This window comes from Lontra canadensis, unplaced genomic scaffold (genome assembly GCF_010015895.1).
Source record: "Lontra canadensis isolate GAN:19392208 unplaced genomic scaffold, GSC_riverotter_1.0 scaffold143, whole genome shotgun sequence".
NCBI lineage: Eukaryota > Metazoa > Chordata > Mammalia > Carnivora > Mustelidae > Lontra > Lontra canadensis.
The window spans coordinates 3,094,139-3,118,240 of NW_022631137.1; the positions used below are offsets into that span (position 1 = coordinate 3,094,139).

At 45.3% G+C, this 24,102-nt stretch overlaps 2 protein-coding genes across 10 annotated transcripts in view; one reads left to right on the forward strand and one right to left on the reverse strand.

The window, feature by feature from the left end:
* The window catches only part of UBN1 (ubinuclein 1), a 38,410-nt gene extending 29,766 nt beyond the window's left edge, over positions 1–8,644 (reverse strand). For 2 of the 4 annotated variants that reach the window (XM_032843777.1, XM_032843774.1), the window contains exons 1-2: positions 7,922–8,642; positions 2,907–3,191 (exon numbers count right to left, since the gene is read on the reverse strand). In XM_032843777.1, coding sequence (XP_032699668.1) covers positions 2,907–3,152 — 246 coding nt within the window. In that variant the 5' untranslated portion in view covers positions 3,153–3,191; positions 7,922–8,642. Of the gene's footprint in view, positions 1–2,906; positions 3,192–7,921 lie in introns of all 4 variants that reach the window. The other 2 variants (XM_032843775.1, XM_032843776.1) reach the window with 2 other exon arrangements.
* A 118-nt stretch (positions 8,645–8,762) lies between these two features.
* The window catches only part of GLYR1 (glyoxylate reductase 1 homolog), a 32,546-nt gene continuing 17,206 nt past the window's right edge, over positions 8,763–24,102 (forward strand). For 2 of the 6 annotated variants that reach the window (XM_032843779.1, XM_032843780.1), the window contains exons 1-5: positions 8,764–8,871; positions 9,900–9,936; positions 11,218–11,297; positions 19,905–20,043; positions 20,588–20,830. In XM_032843779.1, coding sequence (XP_032699670.1) covers positions 8,768–8,871; positions 9,900–9,936; positions 11,218–11,297; positions 19,905–20,043; positions 20,588–20,830 — 603 coding nt within the window. In that variant the 5' untranslated portion in view covers positions 8,764–8,767. Of the gene's footprint in view, positions 8,901–9,899; positions 9,937–11,217; positions 11,298–19,904; positions 20,044–20,587; positions 20,831–24,102 lie in introns of all 6 variants that reach the window. The other 4 variants (XM_032843778.1, XM_032843783.1, XM_032843782.1 and 1 more) reach the window with 4 other exon arrangements.

Here is a 24,102-nt window from a genome sequence, read left to right on the forward strand (position 1 = left end):
TCTGCTGTATTTCTTAGTAGAGTGGTATGAACCTGCATTTCCCTCACTGCTATCAACAGTCAAAACAAAACAAAAAAATAGTCATAACCAGGTTCATAGCATTCCTTTTGCCTAGAAGCTTATCTTGATGGATCAATAATCTTATCTTTCCTCCCAATGTCAGTACCCACTCCCAATATTTTCATATGGTTTTCCAGTTTTATTTCTACTCCATGAATGTAGTTTTCCATTTTTCTCATCAAGTAAATTTTCCAGAGTTGGACTTTAAGTTTCTTTGGCAAGGAACCTTAATTTTAATAAAAGACTCCTAAACGGAATACATTTAAGTAGACAAAAATCACTAAAGACTGGATGCCCGTCTTAAGACCCTCCCATCCCTGCCCACTGGAATCCCATCCACTCATGAGGACCAGTTAAATGAGATATTGTGGAACGTACATATAAGTGCCACAAGTGAGTGTTCTTTAAAACATATACTCATCTGTACCTTATGTTTTCTATAATGATCACATATAACTCAAGCACTTTAAGTAATTTAAAGAACTTCCACCAATCTACAGAAATACTGGATACAATGCATACTCTCTCATGTCTTGCAACCAGTAGTTGTCCAAAAAGGACTACTTTTGTGCGCATGAAGGTCCACCTCTGTCCACGCACAGCATCCGGAATGTAAGCTCTCTGCTGTCCAAGCCCTGCAGGGTTTGTTTTCACATGAGACTTAGCAACTGCCACATTGTAACTCCTGTTACCTGTGTTGGCTTAATTCTAAAGTACCTACAAGACTGAAAGCTCCTTTGAGGCTGGGATAGTGGCTTCTCCACCTTTATATAGTCCTCAGCATCTTGCCCAGTGCCTTTATAAGAAATATATGCTGGGGCACCTGGGTGGCTCAGTTGTTGAGTGTCTGCGTTCAGCTCAGGTCATGATCCCAGGGTTCTGGGACTGAGCCCTGCATCGGCCTCCCTGCTCGGTGGGAAGCCTGTTTCTCCCTCTCCCACTCCCCCTGCTTGTGTTTCTTCTCTTGCTGGGTCTCTGTCAAATAAATAAAATCCTTAAAAAAAAATATATATATATATATATATGTGTGTGTATATATATATATATATATATATATATATATATGCGTGGGTGGTTCATTGGGTTAAGGCCTCTGCCCTCAGCTCGGGTCATGATCCCAGGGTCCTGGGATTGAGCCCTGCATCGGGCTCTCTCCTCAGCGGGGAGAGTGCTTCCTCCTCTCTGCCTGCCTTTCCACCTACTAGTGATCTCTGTCAAATAAATAAATAAAATCTTTTAAAAAAAAATATACACACACACACACACACACACACACTAACTGAATTAATACATGAATCCATCAGATTATATAATACTTTGAAAACCACAGAGTAGACACAAAGATTCAGGAGTTCTGAATCTGAGGGCCAGGAATGAATCCCCTGAAACTGAATCCAAAGCTCTCTGTGTATGCTCCATACATTTTTCTGCTATGGAGAACATCTGGATCCCTCAAAAAGGTGGAATCAGAGTACTAGAGTTCTAATTTCAGTTAAACCCATAAATAAAGACCTCAACCAATCCCTGCTACTGTCTCTTCCTCTCAAGGAAGATGATCCCATTCCGACCTTGGGAAAAAAATCATGAATGGATTTGAAATTATTTTTTCTCATTCTGCCCAAAAAGCCCTCAAATAACAGGCTGACCCTTCACAGAAACTTATTGGCTTCCATTCAGTTAATCAGATCTTAATCAGGGAAACACATTTTAACCTGAGCAAAGAAAACAGATAATCCTCCTAACCAAAGGCACTCACCCCCAACAGCAAAACAGTGAATTAAAAATGAAGGAGCACGGGCCACTGAGTTATGCTGCCAAAAATTGTACCTACGTGATCTCATTCTACCCTCAAGCACCGTGTACCAGGCTAATCCTCATTTTACTAAGAGCCACTCTAGCGACCAAAATACTCCAAATCAGAGCAGTGGGCCTGTGTAGTATTTTGGAAGAGCAGGAAGAGGATTTCTGGTGTCCTGGAAAATACTGTATTTTATAATCCAGGCACAGGATACATGGGTGTATTGAGCTTGTGAAAATGTATCAACCTGTTAATTTATCATATATGCATTTTTCTTATGTATTTAATTCAGCAAATGGCATTTTTTAAAATTTTACAATGTTAATTATCAAAACATCAGTAATAGCTGAAGGTGGTGATGGGTACATGGGGGCTTTTATACTACTCTCTTCCTCTGAGCATGTTTGAGAAGTTCCATACTGAACAAAACAAATCTGCTGGGAAAATAAATAGGTCATTTAAAAAAACATTTAAGAAATCAAACTGATTCTCAAAAGACCTAAAGGCTATGACCCAATTCTGACAAAATATATTTTTTTTTAAAAATCCCATAAAAACAGGTCTCCATCCATCCAGGCAAAGAAACTATCCAGAATCTCACTGTTCAGAAGAGATGAGCAGTCAGGGTCTTTTCCCGTCTGCCCCTTACACTAACCAGAGTGAGGTTCCATTGGAAAGAAAAATGTCCAGCACCGAATTCCAGGGCTGGAACAGCCAGGGACTGCTCACGTTTACACACAACACATATAACCTTGGCATGAAAAGCTTCATTGTTTATTATTAGCCATAATTCATATTAGCCTTGGATGCACAGTGTTCTCTCTAGCATACATCAGGAGAATGGTTCTAGAAAGAATTCTATCCTTTCCTGCCCATGGCAAAACCAGCACACCTTGTGACTGCTTTGGACTAACTGCCATGATCTTGGGATAGCCAGAGCCTTTCAAGTCTTGCTTCCAACCTTCAGAAGCCCCTTTTGCACAGGATGTGCCATGCACTATATCCGCAGAGTCTGAGAGTCTCAGAGTCTGAGGCTGCTTGGGTGTACCTTGTCTGCGGGTTGAAGGCCTTTCACCTTCCCTCGTATGTTCTTCACCAGCTCCGGGTAGAAGAACTCTGGACAGCGCTTGTGGTCCGGCTCGAAGAGGGTGAGTGTAATCCGAACAGCTGCCGCAGCCGGCTCAGAGTCCTGATGCTGTTCTGTTCCCACCTCCTCTTTCCGGGATTTCTTCAAAAATGCAGGATTCAGAGAACCTGGGAGAGAGGTGAACTGGACCCTGTGGGGCTCCGACATGGCTACCAACAAGTCTTAGCGGGTGTCACTGCATGGCTTCTGTTAACATTAAAAGAAGGGCCAGGTCAAACCAAGATGATAAAAATGGTGATTTTTCCTGTTCAGCTACTCAGATTCAAGCTTAAAAGAATTTCTTTGTCAAGAAGAATCCTTTGTTAAGTTGATCTTTATTACCACTCACTGCTTCTTTGTTCTTCAATACTATTCATCTTAAATATACCATTTTTAAATGTAAACGTAAATCTCCCCAAATCCTATCATTGAGAGATAGTGTTCAGCATACTTCTTTCCAGTCTTTTTTTCTATGCCTAGTCAATAGTTCTTTGATGTTAGAGAATCCATTCTGATAGGGCCTTAAAGAATCCTCGAAACTGCAAATACCACTAGAGAGTAGTATTTTTCGTTTAATTTATCTGACACTTTTTTTTTCTGGCTGAGAATAATCTCTTTCTTAAGATCTCTATATTTTCATCACCAGCACTGCACTTACATTCAGGGCCTATCTTTACAATGAGAAAGTTTTCAGCAGATCACAGAAGGTACGGCCTCTTCTGGGTAAGTAAAAAACCAGTGTCTCAAGAGGACTGGGGCTCGGCTCATTTCCTAACACACCTGCCTTTCCACCCAAAACTTGGCCTCAGCAAAATGAAAAATTATCACATGCCAAGACCTTCAAAGTTGCTTGGAAATGGTCAAAATAGATAGTAAAGCTCAGAATACCAAGGGTTTATGGAATATAAATATCCAAACACACACACACACACACACACACACACACCCACACCCACACACAGTTTTTGTGTGGTGCTTCAGGTATCATCTATACTATATACGTTCTGTTTTTTAAAACACACTCGAGTGTGAACTTTCTACAATGCCACTAAATAAAAATATTTACTGCAGCCCTGTTTATACAAGAAAAATGATTTTAAAAAACCACCTCAATATCCAGCATTAAGGAAATGGTTGAAAAAAAAAATCACAGCTTTTTATGAAACAAGATGGGACTGGGAGGGAGACAAATCATAAGAGGCTCTTAATCTCACAAAACAAACTGAGGGTTGCCAGAAGGGGGTGGGGGCAGGGAGAGGGCGGCTGGGTGATAGACATTGGGGAGGGTATGTGCTATGGTGAGTGCTGTGAAATGTGTAAGCCTGATAAATCACAGACCTGTACCCCTAGGGCAAATAATACATTATATGTTAATAAAAATAATTTTTAAAAATCATAGCTTTTTACAATTCTTATAAATCTATAAATTTTGATATATACAATGCCTGTCATACCACTTACAACTACATTTTTCTGCTTTGTTACTGTTTTAGATTAAAGTGAGGTATAAAGGAAATTTTAACTTAGTTTTCACACTGTACTCTAACTTGGCTTCTTCCCAGAATCAATCCCTAACCTTTCTTTTCCCTGCTGACTTGGCTTTTGTTATATGTAATGCATTAGACATCTTAAGATCTGTTACTAAAATGCAACCTGTTAATCTAGTATATGTAGACATTGTTTAACCAAAACTATACTGTTTCGAAAAATTTCTATGGTGTATTTTAGTATCTTTAATCAAAAATTTATCCTTATTATTCTTTAAAAATAGTTATTCCAGCCTGTTTATTATTTCAGGTCAACTTTAGAATTATTTTGACAAGGGGCGCCTGGGTGGCTCAGTGGGTTAAGCCGTTGCCTTCGGCTCAGGTCATGATATCAGGGTTGTGGGATCGAGTCCCGCATCGGGCTCTCTGCTCAACAGGGGGCCTGCTTCCCTCTCTCTGCCTGCCTCTCTGTCTACTTGTGATCTCTCTCAAAAAAAAAAAGAATTATTTTGACAAATTCCAAAAAAAAGCTCACTGTATTTTGACAGTAATGAATGATTAGTAGAAACTAATTCAAGAAGATTTACACGTCACACATATCCCCATGTAAGAATGTTTACTATATACGTAATGTTCATTTTTTCTACTATGACCAAAAATTCTGATTGCTAAGATCAGGGAGTAAAATATCTAAAAATGAAGAGTTAGAATAATCCTAAGTAGGCAGCAAAGTAATTAGCAGCAAAACAGATTAGTAGTGCAAAAAACCATCACGCACTAAAATGTTGGGGAAAAATTCCCCTAAAAAAAACTTTCAAGGGCCCCAGGACATTCATGATGCCCTGGGTTGTGAAAATAAATCACAGCTGAAAGCTGATGCTTAAAGGTCCCCCACTGACACAAGCAGGCAAGGTCTCACTTTAAGAAGGGAACATGCAAGTTAACAGATGAAATATAGGACGTTCACCCTGGAAGGGGCAACCAGGTTCCTGTCCTTGTCTAGACAGTAATTTTTTTTTTTTTAGATTTCATTTATTTATGACAGAGAACAAGCACAGGGGAGCTGGAGAGGGAGAAGCAGGCTCCCCGTTGAGCAGGGAGCCCAATATGGTGAAATGGGGCTCAATCCCAGGATGCTGGGATCATGACCTGAGCCCAAGGCAGACACTTTAACGACTGAGCCACCCAGATGCCCGCAAGCAGTAATTTTTAAAAAGTACCCTTAGCATGGTCCTAATGTTAGACATTGCATGTTTTACCTGGATGGTAAAACTGCTTCTCTCAGTTGTATGACTTTACAAATAAGACCAGAGAATAAAGTAAATCAAACCTATAACATATTAACACTTAGTAATTAGATTTTGGATTAAATTTTATAATCACCATAAGTGCTTGCTACTTGTTACGAAGTTATTTGAAACATTTAAGAAAATCAGACATAATAATGATTGACTTATTAGACTTACAATTTTAATTTGAAATGGTTAATGCAAGTATCAAAGTGTTCATTTAAACCTAATTCTACATCTGTCAGAAGAGAAGACATTACAAGAGTTATGTCTTTGGAAAGATTTTACCATTAGGCTTATAAATTCACCATTTCAGAAGTCTGAAGTATTTCAAAGAAGCAGCATATAAAACTTTAAATGTAGGGGTGCCTGAGTGGCTCAGATGGTTAAGCATTGGGCTTTTATCTTAGCTCAGGTCTTGATCTCAGAGCCATGAGTTCAAGCCTGGCTTTGGGTTCCACGCTGGGGCATGGACCTACTAAAAAAAACAAAAACTTTAAATGCAGTTTAAAACTTTTAAGGGTAGTTAACGTTTGCAAAAAAATTCATTGTTTAGTGGAAAGTAATCTTTTGAACTGGTACCTTAATTGAAGCTTTGTCAGGAGTCAAATATTTTTATTTTTATATAACTACTCTTAGATTTATAAGTAAAGTAAGATGGTGGGGGGGCACCTGGGTAGCTCAGCTGGTTCAGTGTCCAACACTTGGTTAGGGCTCAGGTCATGATCTCAGGTTGTGAGATCAAGCCCCATATCCCGCTCAGCATGGAGTCTGCTTGGGATTCTTTCCCCTTTTTTCTCCCTCCACCTCTCCCCATTCCCTTTTCCTCTCTCTCAAAATAAATAAAAATCTTTAAAAGAAAAAAGATTTGGGAGTGAAACTTAAAAGGCTTAAGAAAAACTAAATATTTAAATACTCAATTTTAACAAATTGAACATCACTCTAAATAAAAGCACAGTACTGTACACACAAAAACATCACTCCCAAAAAACCTCATCCAAGAAACACTAGCCTTCTTTTGCATCTTGGTTTATTCCCAGGAATCACACTTTTTTTTCATCATACATCCTCTTTTTTTTTTTTTTTTTGACAGGAGCAGGGAGAGAGGGAACACAAGCCAGGGGAATGGGAGAGGGAGAAGCAGGCTTCCTAAGAAGCGGGGAGTGGGACTCTGGGCTTGATCCCAGGAACCTGGGACCACGTCCTGAGCCGAAGGCAGACGCTTAATGACTGAGCCACACAGGTGCCCCAAATGTTGTATTTTCAAACTGATTATCAGTGAAACAGAAAAACCTAATTTTGTATGACTTTGTAATTAGTCTCCTTACTTAACTTATTTAATGGCTTTCCCTTCCCCCCTCCCCAATAGGCTGCCCTGTCATTTCTGGAAATGAGAATTTTTTCTTCTTTCTGAAATGTCTCTATTTTTGTTTCATGTCTTATTGCATTGGCTAGAACTTCCAAAATAACATTAAACATATATTCTTTGCCATGTTCTGACTCTCATGGGAATGCCTCTAGGCCCAATGCGATGTTGATTTAAAATTGGTATATTTTAATCAAACCATTGAAATATCCTTCAATTGCTCAAAAACTAAAGAGTTTTAAAATTAAGAACGTGTTGAATTTTATGAAATCATTTCCTGGAATCTTCAATGTGTTTTCAATAACTGGTTTGCCCTTAAGACAATATGAAACAGTAAATGACAGCTCCTGAAACTAACTGCCGGTACTTAAGGGAAACTGAACTCCAAGAAAAACCAAGCTTCGGACAAGCCAACTCACTAAACAAACAAACAAAACACTCTTACAACCAAAGTCTCTCTATAACAAAAACACCTACTGGAGATGCGTGAGGATCCGCCACCTTTTTCCAAGCAAGAGGGCGACTCAAGAAAAACTCTAAGTCGACACGTAAACTATGTGGAGTCTCCAAGAGGGATTGGGATCTTTTCAAAAACTGTTATTCTCCACCCGGGTGCTTGGGCCCTGTGCTGAACTGCTGGTGAACAGTTCCCCATTCAACGCCTTGGTTTTCACGTACTGAAACTACGCGAGCATCTGCCTTCCTGTTGTGACAACAGCCAGCTCCCAACTTCTCTAAAAGTGTCAAACTACAACGAGAGGTACGTGAGAGCCCGGTCCCGACAAAGACACGCACCTTTGTCCCCGGCGCGACGCAGGCTACGGCCCCGAGGGCCGCACTCGTCCCCCCGCGGCCGTCCTCATGCCGGCCCGGGCGCCCGGGCTGCGGCGCTGCTAGCGGCCGGCCCCCGAGCCATGCCTCCCGGCGGGCGGCCAACCCGCGCCGCGGCCCATGGCCGGGTCCCCACGCGCCCGGGGGAGCCTCGCCGGCCGTGCCGCCGCCCCGGCCCCGGAGGAAGCGGAGAGACGCCGGCTCCACGTCTGTCGAGCAGCTCGAGACCTCGGGCGGGCTGCAACTGGCGCCCCGGGAGAACTTGAGGCGGCGAACGCGGGCTGCGAGCCGCTCCCCCGGACGCCGGCCGTTAGAAAGCGCGCACCGAAAGACCCGTCCGCCCCCCGGGCGAGGCCACGCAGAGCCCGCCGGGCGCGGGCGCCGGGTGCGGGCCCCGGGCGCGGGCGGAGACAGGCTTCCAGGCCGCGCCGAGGTCCGTCAGGGCAGCTCCCGGTGTGGCGACACGGCCGGCCCCCGCGCGGGACTAACGGCCGTAACGGAAGCGCCGACCGGAGGGGGCTGGAGGCCAGAGCCCAGGGGCGGGGCGGGCCGCAGGGCTGGCTCCGTCGCGAACTCGAACGGCCGCACGGTCGCTGCCACCTCCGCCGCCTCAGACCGCGGGCGCTCCGTTGTCACGAGCCGGAGGGAGGGGGAAGGAGCCGGGAGACTCCGGGCTCCGGCGCGCCGAGACCGCTGCGCCCGGGTCACGTGCAGCTCCGCTGGCCAATGAACCCCTGAGGGCGCGGTGACGTCAGGGCAGCGGCGTGGCCGATGACAGCCGGCCCTCGTCACGTGGCCGGGCGCACTCCAATGGGCGGCGCCGGGGCGACCTGCTGTTCCCGGCGGCCCGTGCGTCGGCGGTGGTTGGGTGGTAAGATGGCGGCTGTGAGTCTGCGGCTCGGCGATTTGGTGTGGTGAGTCCGGGCGGCCAGGGCTAAGCGAGGTGCGCCGGGGAGCTCCCCCCACTGGGCGCGGGGTTCGCGGACAGCCCCGGAGCCTCCTTTCTATGCGCTCCAGGCTGCGGAGAGAGGGCGAGATGAGGGGCCGGCGCTGGGAGCTACGCCGGGCGGAAGGGGCAGCCCGGCCCCGGGGGACTGAGGCCGAGAGTGGCCGCGGCGGGCTGGGCTCTGAACCCCAGGGCCGCCTAGGGGAGGGCTTCGCTCCGCACCTGCACGCCGGCGGCCACCGTGAAGGGAGTCTCTGGCGCAGCACAGCTCCCGCGGACGCCGGGTCCTTGGGGTCTTGCTGAGGCTCCTCAGACAGCGGGAGAGTCGGGGAGCCGGCGGGACCATCTCGCCTGGGCAAGCCCGTCAAAACTCGCGTTGAAATGGAAACGACCTGTGCGGGCTACTTGGCTGGGGGTGTCGAAACCGGACTGCTGGCGCTGCCCCGTGAAGAAATGGAAGGGGGACTTCTCCTTTACAGCTGAAGGCTTGGCAGTAAGCAGTGCCTTCTTGGGTGCCTCTTGTGGTCTGCTTCTGTGTCCCAGACAACCGCCCGAACCAAGACTGACTGTCGCCGCTTCCCTGGAGCGACGTAGCTCACTTTTCGACTCAGAGGAAGGTTTCCATTAGCATTTGTCAAAGCCGGGCTCGTGAATTAAACCAGACTTTGTAAGGGGAAGTCTGTGTTTACAGAGCAAACTACCCTCCAACCCCCGTCACGGGGAGGCTCTATACAAGTGACTCTTGGTTTTGTTGTTCTGTCTTCCCTGTCACCCAAAGAATGCACATACTTTATGCACTTCTGTATTTCATTTCTGAAGAGTTTGGGCCTCTTGGGCCCAGCTGTGGAAGCCAAATTAAGACCTCCTGTTTGCCAGTTTTTGTTCTAGCACTTGAGGGTGCAGGTGGAGAGTTAGGAAAATAAATTTGACGTTGAGTGGGTTGAAGGAGATGGACTGGCTTTTCCAGGGCAAATGCTGACTGTGTGTTTTCTCTAGGGGGAAACTCGGCCGGTATCCTCCTTGGCCAGGAAAGGTGAGTGTCTTGCTACTATTGGAAGATATGTGAAGTGGGTTTGAGAAGGTGGAGACTGTAAGATTCATTCCCCTCAGTTTCTGGCATTTAGTGAAACTGGACCTATTTAAATAACACTCAGAGGGTGCCTGGATGGCCCAGTTGTTAGGCATCCGCCTTCAGCTCGGGTCATGATCCCGGATCCTGGGATTGAGCCCCGCATCAGGCGCCCTGCTCTCCAGAAAGCCTGCTTCTCCCTCTCCCACTGCCCCTGCTTGTGTTCCCTCTCTCGCTGTCTCTCTTTCTGTTAAATAAATGAATAAAACCTTCCAAAAAATAAATAAATAACTCAAAAGAGTTTTTTCTCTCTCTACTGTTGGTTTAGAAAAGGCAATATAATATAAACAAGATCTTGTAATCTGCAGTAAATGCTTATCTCTTGAATCAGAGGTGGTTTTGGTGAAGTTTTTTAATCCTGGAAATCAATTCTAATTTGAATTTAGCTTTACACTTAAATGTAACAAAAGGAGAAGAAAATAAATTCCCCAGGAAGAGAGGAGTCTAAATGTAGGTTAGTGAAAAGTCAAAGTATTTTTGTCCCAACTAAGTTTAAATCTTCTTTCCATGTTACCATATGTGCCGCTCCAGTGCATCTTTGCAGAAGTTGGCATTCCAGATTTTGCATGAGGCGATCCGTCATAGCTTTCCAAATGTTCTCTTTTTATATTCTTGCAAGGAGCCCAGGAAATGTCTTTAGACTGTTTCTTTGCAATATGGCATTTTCATTGCCTCAGTTGTTCTCATTGTCATTATTACCTGCCTCAACTCTCCTTGCACAGTTTTTTTTTTTTTAATTGAAGCATAATTAACAAAACATTATAGTCGTTTTGGGGTGGACAACATATTGATTCAGTAATTCTATACATTATCCACTGCTTACAGTGATAAACATAGACACCACCTAACATTTTTACTTTACTGATGTATTTTTAGAACTGTTCTTTGCATTTCTTCAGTGATGACAGGGTCACGTGGTTGGGGGGGTTGATGTTGATCTTAGTTTTAACTGCTTTTAAAACAGTGCCAATTCCAGCAGAAGGGATATTCTACCTACTGAACAGTGCTACATGGTAGATGTAGGGAACTTAAAGAATATTTGCACATTTCCACACATCTCAGTAGAAAAGTGCCAGACTTCGACATGTACTACCTGGGTTCTCGTTAAACATAATCCTTTTGTTTCCTTTTTTTTAACCAACTTAGAAGTATGGAAAAACCTTTTCTCCCCCTTTTACTCCCCAGATTGTTAATCCACCCAAAGACTTGAAGAAACCACGTGGAAAGAAATGCTTCTTTGTGAAGTTTTTTGGAACAGAAGATCAGTGAGTAGTGTTCATCAAGAGTTTCACTTTCCCTTTCTTTGGGCGTTGTCCTGGATCTGAGCTGCTTGTGAGAATATTCTAGGGACCCTAGGTCATTTTTACTGTAGTCTGTCAGAATGGCGTATTGTTTTGTCTTTACACGTAAATAAAAGGTGCTGTTCTTAGCTCCTAGAAATTGTCTTGGGGCCTATAACAATTTCAGTCGAGTGAAAAATAGAATTCAGTATCTTCTGAGTATGATAATCACAATAAAATTATCTCTGACATCTCTTATCGATTCCCATAGGTAGTTCTTATAAGGGCTATGTTTGTTTCTCTTTTAATGGCTGTTTATCATTGTGCTTCATGAGTGAGGTTTACAGTGAAATCAGGACCATTCATTTGAGATTCTTTGATAGGTCATTTGGTCACAGTGAAGAAGAGAATGTGTATTTACCTGAGTTTCAGGTGATTTGTTCAGCTTTCTTGTTATTACTTGGATTTGATTACCTGGGTATAGCTAGATGGTTTAAGTAGTTGCATTTCTACTTACCACTTTTAGAGAAAAATGTGGTTTTGGGTTTGAAAATGTGAGTTTTCTGAGGAATCTAATAGCCGTGGTTAAAATATATGTTATGATACTCTATAGCAAGATCTCTTATAAAGTGTTCTTCACTCATTCAGGAGTGTATATACCGGAGTGCTTAGCCGGGGTTAGAGGGTTTTCTGTTTTGTTTTGTCAGAAAGAGGCTCCCTGCCCCCCGGGGTAAAGAACTGTGCTCGAGAATAACAGGCAATGTGGTTGACCCAGCTTGGTTAGCTAAGTGGAGATGTACACGTCTAAAACAAAGGTGGAAACTCATGGGAAATGGGGGCTTGGTCAGATTACAGGAAGCCTGAAAGCCATTGTGATCTTATAATGTAAAAAGCTGCAGGTCAGAAGAGAGAACGGATGCCTATGTGTTAAAAAAAAAAAAAAATACTATAGGTGAGACGGAAAAATGGAGTTGAGTGCATTTTAGCCCTTCACGAGGCATACAAGTGAAGCCAAGGAAAGAGATGCACTTAACTGAACTCAGAAATAACCTAGTGGTTATTTGAGTAGTGGTGGTGCTGATGTGACTTCTAACTAAAGTTCTTTGAGGGGATTCATAAGCAGGTGGATTTGGGGCAGCTGTTAGGTATAATATCTTTAAGCTTGTTAAGCTCGCTTGGTAGAATTCCACATAAAAAGTTATTAAAAAGTAAGTTGTCACAGGACCAACACGTTTTTTGGTGGCTAGGCAGTTGACAATGAAAGGAAACAAGGGGTGAGGATCTCCAGGCACGTCTCTGAAGGAACAAGGGTCCTTCGTGTTGAGTGATCAGCAGACATTATTTACTATCTTTAAATGATCTGAAGGTGAAGTGCCCAGGGGGTTACTTTGAGGAAAGAGCTCTGGATTTGATGCTGGCGTCCTGTGCATTCAGATGCCATCGCACCTGCCCTACAATTTGGGCAAGTTGTTTTCACCTTTCTAACCCTTGTGTCCTTGCCTACAATGTGGGACGATGCTCTCTACCTCGTAGTTACGCAGAAGTAGTGCCATTTGTTTGTAGTGTGTTGTGGTATACGACGGGTTCAGTAAACTTCAGGTTGACATATAAATACAGTACTAGAGAGAGAAAGTTGGTAAGAAGCAGGTGGCTTTAAGGGAAACTTGAGAGGTAGAGAAAGGATTTGTGTTTGAAAAGAAAGACATTTGACAGTTGGAAATTCCTTAGGACTTCAGCGACGTCTGGTTTGTGGGGGTTGTTTTTGTTTTTGTTTTTGTTTTAAGACTTTATTTATTTGAGGGGCACCTGGGTGGCTCAGTGGGTTAAGCCACTGCCTTCTGCTCAGGTCATGATCTTAGGGTCCCGGGATCAAGCCCCGCATCGGGCTCTCTGCTCAGCGGGGAGCCTGCTTCCCCCTCTCTCTCTGCCTGCCTCTCTGCCTACTTGTGATCATTCTCTCTCTCTCTGTCAAATAGATAAAATAAAAATCTTTAAAAAAAAAAAAAAAAGATTTTATTTATCTGAGAGAGAGAGAGAGAGAGAGGGACAGAAAGCCCAAGCAGAGAGGAGAGGGAGAAGCAGGCTCCCTACTGAGTGGGAAGCTGGACTCGGGGCTCAATCCCAGGATGCTGGGATCATGACGTGAGCCAAAGCAGAGGCTTAACCGACTGAGCCACCCAGGTGCCCCCACATCTGTTGTGACTGAAAAGGCTTCAAACACCAAACAGTAAACTGTCCTTTTTTTTTTTTTTTTTTTTTAATTGTTACATCTTTATGTAAAAACTCTGCTGTGCCTTGCCAGGAGTGCTATGTGCAGTTGAGTCCATACTCCCAAAGGGATCTGATGGTACTAGATAATATCAGAAAAGGGAACCAAGTCAGATCAAAGAGTAGGATTCTTTAATGTGAAAAAGAGCACAATCAAAATTGATGAAATGATGAATGACCCCAAGGAGGTAAACATTGACCTGTTCATAAATCATCAGACGCTTCGATAGCAGCACTGTGAGCAGAACAAATGCTGTGGTGACTATGTTTAGGGCATGCATAAGAAGCACTGTAGGAAATGGACATTTGAGAAGTGCTTTAGTTGGGAAGTACAAGTGGGTTTTTAGAGATAGAGAACTCCTTTGTGAAGGGCAGGGCCATAGGTGGTTCCAGAAGAAACAGGGCTCTACCTCCCTTTGATGTTTGACGTCAGGGAGAGGGGTATGATGCTTCCCGCTCTGGATAGGGCCTGACCCCATGGGGCTGCTCCTGAATTCCTGAGCAATATAGGATTCAGTCAGACATGTATCTTTTCAAAACTCTACACTCTGTATGGGGAAAAATATTTATAGATATGATTTTTTTAATATTAGCAAGGATCTTTGTTAAAGAGTGTAAAGAGTAGCTCCTTAAGATAACAATTTTAGTGGCTCAGTTGGTTAAGGCCAGGTCATGACCCCAGGTTTCTGGGCTCGAGCTCCATGGCAGGCTCCCCGCTTTCCCCAGCTTGTACTGTGTGTGTGTGTGTCTCTCTAGTAAGTAAATAAAATCTTTTTTTTTAAAAAAAGATAAATATTTCAATCTTCTAGAAAACTAGTTTTTCTCTCCCCCTTCCTCTGTCAAAACTTCTGACAAATTGCATTGATGTCCTATTAGGAAGAGAGAGGACCAGACGTTCCTAACCAGCCACCCCTGGAAGGGGAAGGACTTAGTAAGATGGCTAGATTCAGCGCTCCAAGCCTGGATGGCCAGTAGAAGGGTTACTTATGGTCGTTTTCTATTTCACAGAGATACAGAGGGAAAAATAACTTTAGCATAACTTTGACGACTCTACCAGGTAACCACACCCGCAGATGAAGTCTCAGGCACGTGAGAGCCCATCTTGGACAGGGATTTGCCCATCAGAATAGAAACAGCCTGGAGTTTGAAATTTTCAGTAGTGGCCATGGAATGGCAGAATGGAGGAAGCTCATATAGTCTGTGGGTGTTCAGAAATGCCCAGAAACAAACAGTTCAAGAGAAGGCTACTGGCAAAAGAGGATAGATCCCAAATGACCACCGGAGAGTTTGGGTAGCATCTTCACACCTGACCCTACAACAGTCCTTTAGGGAAATAGATGGCATATTTGTTCTGGTTCTCACTTTTTAACAGATTAGTACACTGAGAGGCAGGAGATTTGTGGAGTTCAGTGATAGAATTTCCAGGATCCCAACCTAAGAAACTTTTTCCATCAAGGCAAATAGAAGGTAGGACTCTTGGAGAAGAACCTGTGGCTTGTAATTAAAAGCAGATTGGAGCCATCTGAGCACCTCTCTTTCTTTTCGCCTGGGAGCTGACGGCCCCGCTTTGCCTACATCCGACACTGTGCAATAGTTGGAGAATGGAGCCAAATGGATGGCAAGTGTACTGCTGTTTGTACTGAGCCAGCAGTGTCCTCTGCCAGGACTGGACGGTGCCTGTCCTAGAGAGCACAGAGTAGGTTCTCCTGTCCCAGCACCAGCATCGGTCCTACAGCTGATTCCTCTCATGGCTGAGACAGTGGACTCCAGGAACAGGTGTCATGCACCAGCATTAAAGAATCCGGCACAAGGGAAGTGGCTGGCCATATTGGCATAGACAGCACAGCTGGGAAGCGCCTTATCCAGCATTTGGGAATGTTTTCAAGTTTTGAAAACAGAATCTTCTTAATCTATCTTATCTGCAAGTCTTTGTTGATGCCTATATGATCATCAGTGCTTGAAATTAATTGGCAAACTCTTATTTTCTTTGTGGCTTTTTGTTGTGTTTTGTTTTGTATTTTGATTTGTGAGTTTTGGGGTGTCTTGATTTCTGAATAGCTTAGACTTGGACCCGTAACAACTTAGTAATCCTCAGTCTCCTTAAGTGGTTTTGAAGCAGGGCAAGCATACAAATCATTTGCTTAGTACTACTCATAAAATCTAGATGGAGAAGCAGCCCATGACTTCTGTCCCCATCTTTGTTCTCACCTTTGGACTATGCTGACACGTGTGTGTTCTCCCTCCCACCCCTACCCAGGTCTTTCTGTCATGCAAAGTCTGAGTCACATACGTGAGAGTTTTGGAGATTATTCGTAGACCCACGTTTAATTTGTAGACCACATGTTTAATACGATGTGTACATGATATGATTTTAACTTAAGGGAAAAGCAGGTCGGAACTATGGAAGTTTTTGAAAACGTGAGGTGTTTGAATTCATTTTGAGCAGAGCGTATAATGTGAGAGGGCTTATAGTAGAAATGAGAAGAAGTTATAGGAGGTGTATCAGAATACCAGGGTAAGTTTGCTGCTCCTGGCTGTGTTACAGGCGCAGTTACTGCAACCAGCCAGTAGCTACCCACCTGAAGAAGTCCTGGGGGCAGCCCCCTGGGCAGAGCAGCCTATGTTCTACAGCAAAGGCCTTTATTGTTGATTTGATGTTTCTTAAAGATAATACGTGTTTAGGGTGCCTGGGTGGCTCAGTGGGTTAAGCCGCTGCCTTCGGCTCAGGTCATGATCTCGGAGTCCTGGGATTGAGCCCTGCATCGGGCTCTCTGCTCAGCGGGGAGCCTGCTTCCTCCTCTCTCTCTGCCTGCCTCTCTGCCTGCTTGTGATCTCTCTATCAAATAAATAAATAAAATCTTTAAAAAAAAAAAAAAAAGATAATACGTGTTTATGCCCCCCACCCCCCGCCTGCCTGCCCAAATCCAGCTATAAACTGTGAAACTTCCATTCATCCCTGACCCTCAGCCACCCAGTTACCAGCCCTTGGGCATCCAGTTATACTGGATTCTTATGGCATGTCCCACCAAAGACACTACGCAAAATCAAGAAGTTACATCCTCCTTTTTCCTTGTTTTTACACAAGTAATAGCGTACTGTACACACGGTTCTGCATTTTGATTTCTTCCACTTAACCAGGCATCTTAAGGGACCTTCCTTGAGGGTTCTTTGTGATGACCTCACTGATTGCTACTACAGTGGGATTTACTTCCTTGTGCATAAAAGCAAAGGTTCGTACTTTACACACCACTTGACTAAGCTTGATTTTTCTGACTCCCAGCCCCACAGCAAATTACGCAGAAAAGGTCCAGCACCATCTAGGCATCAGGAGGATGATGAGAAGGAAATCATAAGTCACAGCTCATATCACAGAAAGAAACAAGTCACCTAAAAAAAAATAAATAAACAGGGGCGCCCGGGTGGCTCAGTTAAGCATCCCAACTCTTGATCGCAGCTCAGGTCTCAATCTCCAGGTCATAATAAAACAGAAACAGAAATATACAGACAACAGCAACATACAGAAAAGGCCAGCAAAGCCTTATAACGTTCCAGCGTTCCAGCCCTCTGAACTTGCCTGGAAGGCATCATTTACTCAGTGATTATTTATTGAGCACCAGTTGCATGCCAGGCCCAGGTGACAGACATCAGTGTACTAGAGAATGGTGCATTATTGAAACTCTGGCTGAAAAGCATACTCTTTGAGGAGACAGTTCTGCAGTACAGACTTCGGAGAAAAAACTCTACTTCAGTTTGGTTGCTTTCAAGAGGTAATCCTCCTAGAGCCCTGCTGGGCTGGCTTTTTACTTAAAGTTTTTCTGATGGGGCACATTGCTTCAACAATCTTAACCAGATTAATATTTCTTGCATTTATCCTCTTGATATGTACACTGTCCCTTCTTTTAGCAAGCCATCTTCACTTTTCAAAAAATGGTCAGAGAGGAAAATTTCATTTGAGTATTCAAATGCCAGTCTGGGGATGAATGGAATTTTGACTATACCATTCTTGTGGCAGAAATCAGTAATCCATGCTTCAGTGGAGGGCGCCTGGGTGGCTCAGTGGGTTAAGCCTCTGCCTTCAGCTCAGGTCATGATCTCGGGATCCTGGGATCGAGTCCCGCATAGGACTCCCTGCTCAGCGGGGAGCCTGCTTCCCCCTCTCTCTGCCTGCCTCTCTGCCTACTTGTGATCTATCTCTCTGTGTCAAATAAATAAATAAAATCTTAAAAAAAAAAAAAAAGCTTCGTGGAAACACACGCATGGATTATTGGTGCTTCCTGTATGGATTTCCCTGCTTCTCCACTTCCCCTGAATCAGAGGTTCATGTGGGGAGAGGGAGGCAGGGATTAGAATGCCTGGAGTGTATTGTTCCATCTCGGGTGGCTCTATAAACCGCCCCCCCCCATTGATCTTACACCAAAACTTGTGTGGGTCCCAGCTTCTAACCTGCGCTCAGAACAAAGAGGCAAGTCCAGAGCACGTGGCTCTGTAAGCTTCATCGCTAGTACTTTTGTCGTCTTGGTAGGACAGCTTAACCTGCTTTTCAGGGTGTGTCTGGCTTTGCATCTGCTCTGGTGGTCTGTCCTTAGAAACACTAAGTGGGAAGAGAAGCAGGATGGTCCCAGTCAGTGGTGTACCTGCCAGGCCAGGTAAGGTCAAGATAGAATTCCATTTTTCCTCCGGGTAGAATAGATCAATTGAATCTATCATGTCAAGTTTCAGGCTTTTAGATGAGTTAGTTACTGGAAGGTACCTGCTTACCTCACCTGGTTGGAGCTTTATGCAGTGAGACCGCATCTCATCATTCTGTTCTCTGCGGTTTTGTTTCGCTATAGGGAACCTGCTTAGTCCTGGTTTGCTGTCACATTTGCAGGCTGATAGTCCCACGGCTATTATGTTTGTACAAATCCATCGTCACAATTATTCATATAACATGCAAAGCATAGGTGGCCATTGGTGGCTTGGTCGCACTATTTTTACGTAAAGATTAGCACTTTTTTTTTTTTTTTTTTTTTTTTTTAAATAGGCTCCATGCCCAGTGTGGAGCCCAGTGTGTGGGGCTTGAACTCACCGCCTTGAAATCAAGACCTGAGTTGAGATCAAGAGTTGGACGCTTAACTGACTGAGTAACCCAGGCGCCCCACATTTTTACTATTAATGGTGAATATTCTCCAGCTTTGTCTAAAGGAGAGGACCTTAAGTTAGTTAGGTCCCTAACTTGACCCCTTTTTTCAAAAGGTTATGCTCTGAAACCTGAGTATTGCATAGTAAAAATGTACATAAGTTAACTGTTACCTCACCAAGCCTATAAAATCCTCTCCTTTGTACTGGAATACTAAATGTCATTTAGGAAAATCACAGGAAGCCAGCAGGGGCAGATTTGTTCAGGTTAGTATGGTAAGCCAGATATTTCAGAAGTGACAACTGGGGCACCTGGGTGGCTCTGGGTTAAAGCCTCTGCCTTTGGCTCAGGTCATGGTCTCAGGGTCCTGGGATCAAGCCCTGCATCAGGCTCTCTGCTCAGCAGGGAGCCTGCTTCCTCCTCTCTCTCTGCCTGCCTCTCTGCCTACTTGTGATCTCTCTCTGTCAAATAAATAAATAAAATCTTAAAAAAAAAAAGGTGACAACTGATGGCGTGTCTACTTGTGTGTGTTATACATTAATGGTAGGAATTAAAATTTAAAACATCATAAGGTATGTTCTACTTTTAATCACAAGCAGAATCTTGTTTCTAAAGACCTCCTGTTATGATTGCTGCCCTAATTCCAAATCGTTTTGTGTGGTTTAGTAGCCATGGACAGGATCACTTATGAACAATATCTGTAAGAGCAGTGGATTTCAGATGCTGCATTTCTTGAGCCATGGGCGCGTCCCTGATTCCCAGTTGATTGACAGGTTGTCATTCGGGTTTGGGCGTTGACTGGGCAGTGATGTTGCTGTGGTTGATAATGCTTCCTGCTGCCCTGGGTCCGTGAGGGGCTCCCGTGATGAGAATGGAAGAACATCTCCAGGCTTCCCCTGCCCTGCACAAGTGGCAAGTGATGTGTGGTTTAGTGTGGAAGGCTGGTGAATGAGAGTGGACAAAAAGAGCATGCAGCTTGTGAAGGGTGTTCTGGTTTTGATGGTGGTGGTGGTTGTGCTGGAGTTGTTTAAGGAAAACACCCCAAGAGTTTGGGGAGATTGGTAACATGTTTTGAAAACACAGCAGGCATGTTTCGAAGTCCAGTGAAACCAAACATATACCTGCATTCTGTTGCGATGAGGTGTTTAATAATTTCGGGCCTGGGCAGTGTGGATCATACCCTTTCTATGTGTGTTTTCTGCTAGTGCCTGGATCAAAGTGGAACAGCTAAAGCCATACCACGCACACAAGGAGGAAATGATAAAGATTAACAAGGGGAAACGATTCCAGCAGGCTGTGGATGCTGTCGAAGAGTTCCTCCGGAGAGCCAAAGGGAAAGACCAGGTGAGAGACTGATCCTTGCTTTATTCCAACATCTGACTGGTTATTTTGGTGTAGTAACTAACAGATTAAATACGGCCCAAACCCAAACCCTATTCTTACGAAATGCCAATGGAAAGAATACTACTTCAAATCTAGGGTATCCGCGTTTTGCCTATCAGCTTGAAACTCCATGAATGCAGCAAACTTCTCTGAAATGGATTGCTGTTCTTAGGCAAGTCTCTTGGACTCAGGAGAAGTATCTCAGCTTTTGAGTACCACACAGGCATTTCTCCCTTTTACATCCTAGAGATTAGGAGTATAGCTTCTTGGGTATATCCACTGCCTGGGTGTAAATCCCACTTCTTAGCTTTGGGACTATAGGCAAGTGATTTGACTTTATCTCCTTCCCCAAACATCAGTGGGAGTGATAGCAGAACCTATTTCGTAGGGTTGTTGTGTGGATAGCACATGCAAAACGCTTCTCCTAGGGTGTGGCTTGTGTAAATGGCAGTGATGGCAGCAGTGGCTGCTGTGGTGGCTATCATTGTTATTATTAAACTTTCAGACGTCGTCCCACAATTCTGCTGATGACAAGAATCGGCGTAATTCCAGTGAGGAGAGAAGTAGGCCAAACTCAGGTGATGAGAAGCGGAAGCTTAGCCTGTCTGAAGGGAAGGTGAAGAAGAACATGGGAGAAGGAAAGAAGAGGGTGTCTTCAGGCTCATCAGAGAGAGGCTCCAAGTCCCCTCTGAAAAGAGCCCAAGAGCAGAGTCCCCGGAAACGGGGTCGGCCCCCAAAGGATGAGAAGGTTTGTTTTACCTCTGCAGCTTCTGGGATTAGCGACTTCCTTTTGTATATGAAAGAGCTGAGCCCTACCGTGTGCCTCAGCTCACTGAGTGGACATAGAAACCTGTGCTAAGCACTGCCCTAAAGAATCCTGCAGACCAGGGGAGGGACACAGCCTGGGTGCACAGGCGTGAAATAGGAACACAAGGCTGTAAAGGATCTTGCATTCAGCTAGATGGTTATGGCCAGAGAAGAGTCCACCTGAGCCAGCATGTGAGGGCTGGCACCGGAAGGGGCTTAAGAAGAAAGAGGGGGAAAGCATTCCAGAGACAGAGGGACCAGCCTGCGTGGGGCTTGATGTTGGCGTGGATGTTCTCATTATAGGTGGAGGACGAGGAGGAGAGCAGAGAGCTAAAAGTGAGTAGTCACTGGGTTGTAGAGGGCCTCGAGGTCTACTACTAAAGCAGTATTTACAGTCACAGAGTCAATAGGGGGCCACGAGTGTGTTGAAGCTGGGTGGCAGGGTGGTGGTGTGCTCGAAGCTGTGTGTTAGCATTGGTAGAGGGCAGAGAAGACAGGCTAAAGCCAGTCCGAAAGCTAAACCTAGGTTACGCTTACATAAGGAGCTATCCTGATAGCAAATACTAAAAGGAACTGCCTGAGAGGCGCTTCAGAGGAAGGGCTCATAAGATTTAGCAACTGGTTCCAGAGGAAAGGGGGAGGGAGATGATTTCAGGTTTTTGTTTGGGAAATGGTAACACCATTCTTAAGAGCAAGAGTCTGGAGTAGAGTTGGCATACGGAGCAGAAGGACTGGTACTATTTTGACTGTGATGAATTTGAGGTGATACCAGTGCCTAATGCCAGACTATTAGGGAGCCTTGAACTAATGTCAGGATGGAATGTAGATGTGGGAGGCAGATAGGTAGAAAGTATGTTGGAGAACACATACAAAGTATATCTGAGGCCCAGTGGCCCTCTACTTTCAGAGAAAGTAAGGAGGGAGCAGTCAAAGGCAGGAGTCTGCTTTGCAGGGGAAACACCCATAGATCAGAGTTGGAAGGGTTTGGAAGAGCCATCACAGTGAAATAAAGTGGAAATAACGTACCTTTCACCTTCCTGAAAAGATATGGGCCAAGTCTTAAAAGCCAAGGGAAGAGAATTTGAGATGGAGGGGATAGTCTGTCAAAACACAGGGAAGGATTGTTAGAGCACAATCAAGGGGACGGGAGCCAGATGGCTGGCAGAAGCAGTTGGGTGATAAGGCCGTGATGAAACGCGAGACCGCATCAGATCATGGCCTGCAAATTCGGACGCCAGCGAGACCAGACAGGAAGCAAGCAAGACCAGCCTCTGCAGCAAGCGGAGAGGCTTGCTGAGGGTCCACAGCCCTCACCTGCCTCCACGCTGAGAGCAGTAGGGGTGACAGCAGCTGGCGCTCTGGGGAGATCATGCTCTGTCCATGGGGTTCCAGCCAACTTGTGCCAGGTTGTCTGGTTTTTCCTCAAGAGAAGCTGAAAATACAGAGTTTTATGTGAAACACTCCAGTTTTAAATGTTACATGCTAATTCAAAATTTTAAAGTACTTTTAGGTCCAAGGAACATCTCTGGGCCCGATTGAGCCTGTGGGCTGCCACTGAGTGACCACTGTGTTAGAGAAGATCCTTCTCACTGTCAGATGACCTGAGACTGAGAGTAGACAGAGTGACTAGCGGTCGGGACAGCCCTGGCTGACACTGAGCACAGGGAACTGCGGCCAGAGGTGGAGAAGATGGAGAAAACGCCTAGCCGCGGTGCAGAAAGAACTCCTCAGGGGGTGTGATCAGATTTGGTCCAGTTGAACTGATTTCCTGGGGATCCAGAGGCATCTGAGCTGTCAGGTTTTATACTGTTCTCCAAATTCCTATTTTCTACCTTCTGAAGCCGTGGATCTCACCAACTCCGTGCTGGCCCAGCAGAGAAACGACATCTTTTTGGAAAAAGGGAGGTGTCCAGGAGAGGTGAGGAGGAGGTCTGAGTCCGGACTGTGACTCCATAACTTTGTGCAACTGTGTGACCTTGGCCAGCTACCTTTGCCTTGGTTTCATTTCCTCATCTGATCACTGGAAATAGTAGTGATACCTGTCTCTCTTGTTTGTTGTGATAATTAAACGAGTAACGAGCAAAGCACCAAGAACAGTGAGCCATGAACTACGCATCTGATGAATGGCTTTACATGTGTCAGTGTCTGGCAGTAGCCCGTTGTGCAGCAAGAGCGTAGTGGTTTTAGTGTAACCGGAGGCCACCACTGGGCTCTCTGCAGGGACTCTTCTCACGGGCTCCCAGAGAAAAGCAGTTTGCCCTTGAATCTGAATTATTAATTAGGGGGTAGTAACATTTCTGCTGCTGTTCTTGGAGTGAGGTCCTCAGCCGAGACGTCTACTTGCTATTTACTCTCAGCACAGCCCTTTGTGCAGTCTCCTTGCTTGGCCCGGCCTCTAGTGAAGGATTTGTTAGCTGGAGAGGAAGGAGCGTGGCTAGTGGTGCAGGGCAGGCACAGCCATTTCGGTTCAGACAGTTGGTTTTAATTAAACACCTTCAGAGATGTAGGGAATCTGGGCTTGGAATTTTGGTGCATCTTTTGCTCTCTGTGCTCTAAAAAGAGTGTGTGTTGCTACGGTAATTGTCAATTGGCTGTCAGGCTTCTTTCTGAAACAGCAGTAGCCTAGGCTGATACCTGGGCAAAGCCCCAGATGATTGCCATTCGGAGCCGTAATCCCCTGTCCCCCGAGGATCAGTGGGAAAGGCTGACCTTTTGACGGAGAAGTGTCAGTTCCGTGCAAACAGGGAAAGGCTGGGTTCGTGCAACTCCAGTGTGAGAGGCGTGCTTTCATCCTCTCTCAGGGGCTCTCGTCTCCACGTCCTGGGCAGGAAAGAAGAACTGCAGCTCTAGTCTGCACGCCACACCGTGGCAGCCCGCAGCCGCCAGGGCTCTGTCTCTCCCCAGGTCCCGGAGTGCTGCAGAGGCTGATGGTTTGGGAGCTGAGGCCTTCTGCTGCTGCCAGATGGAAAGCCAGTGCTCTCCACCCCACTCTCCTTCTGTCCTGAGACCTGAAGCAGGTCACTAGAGCTGTGCTGCCCCTAGCCACAGGGGACAGATACAGAATATGTCCATCGTGGCAGGACGTTCTTTGGGGCAGTACTGCATTAGGCCCCCTTTTCCCCCAGAGATCTTTATTCAGCACCTGTGGATGGAGCCACTCCACCAGAAGCCAGATGTCTAGTGATTCAGCCGCATGATACTTTGACAAGGCCC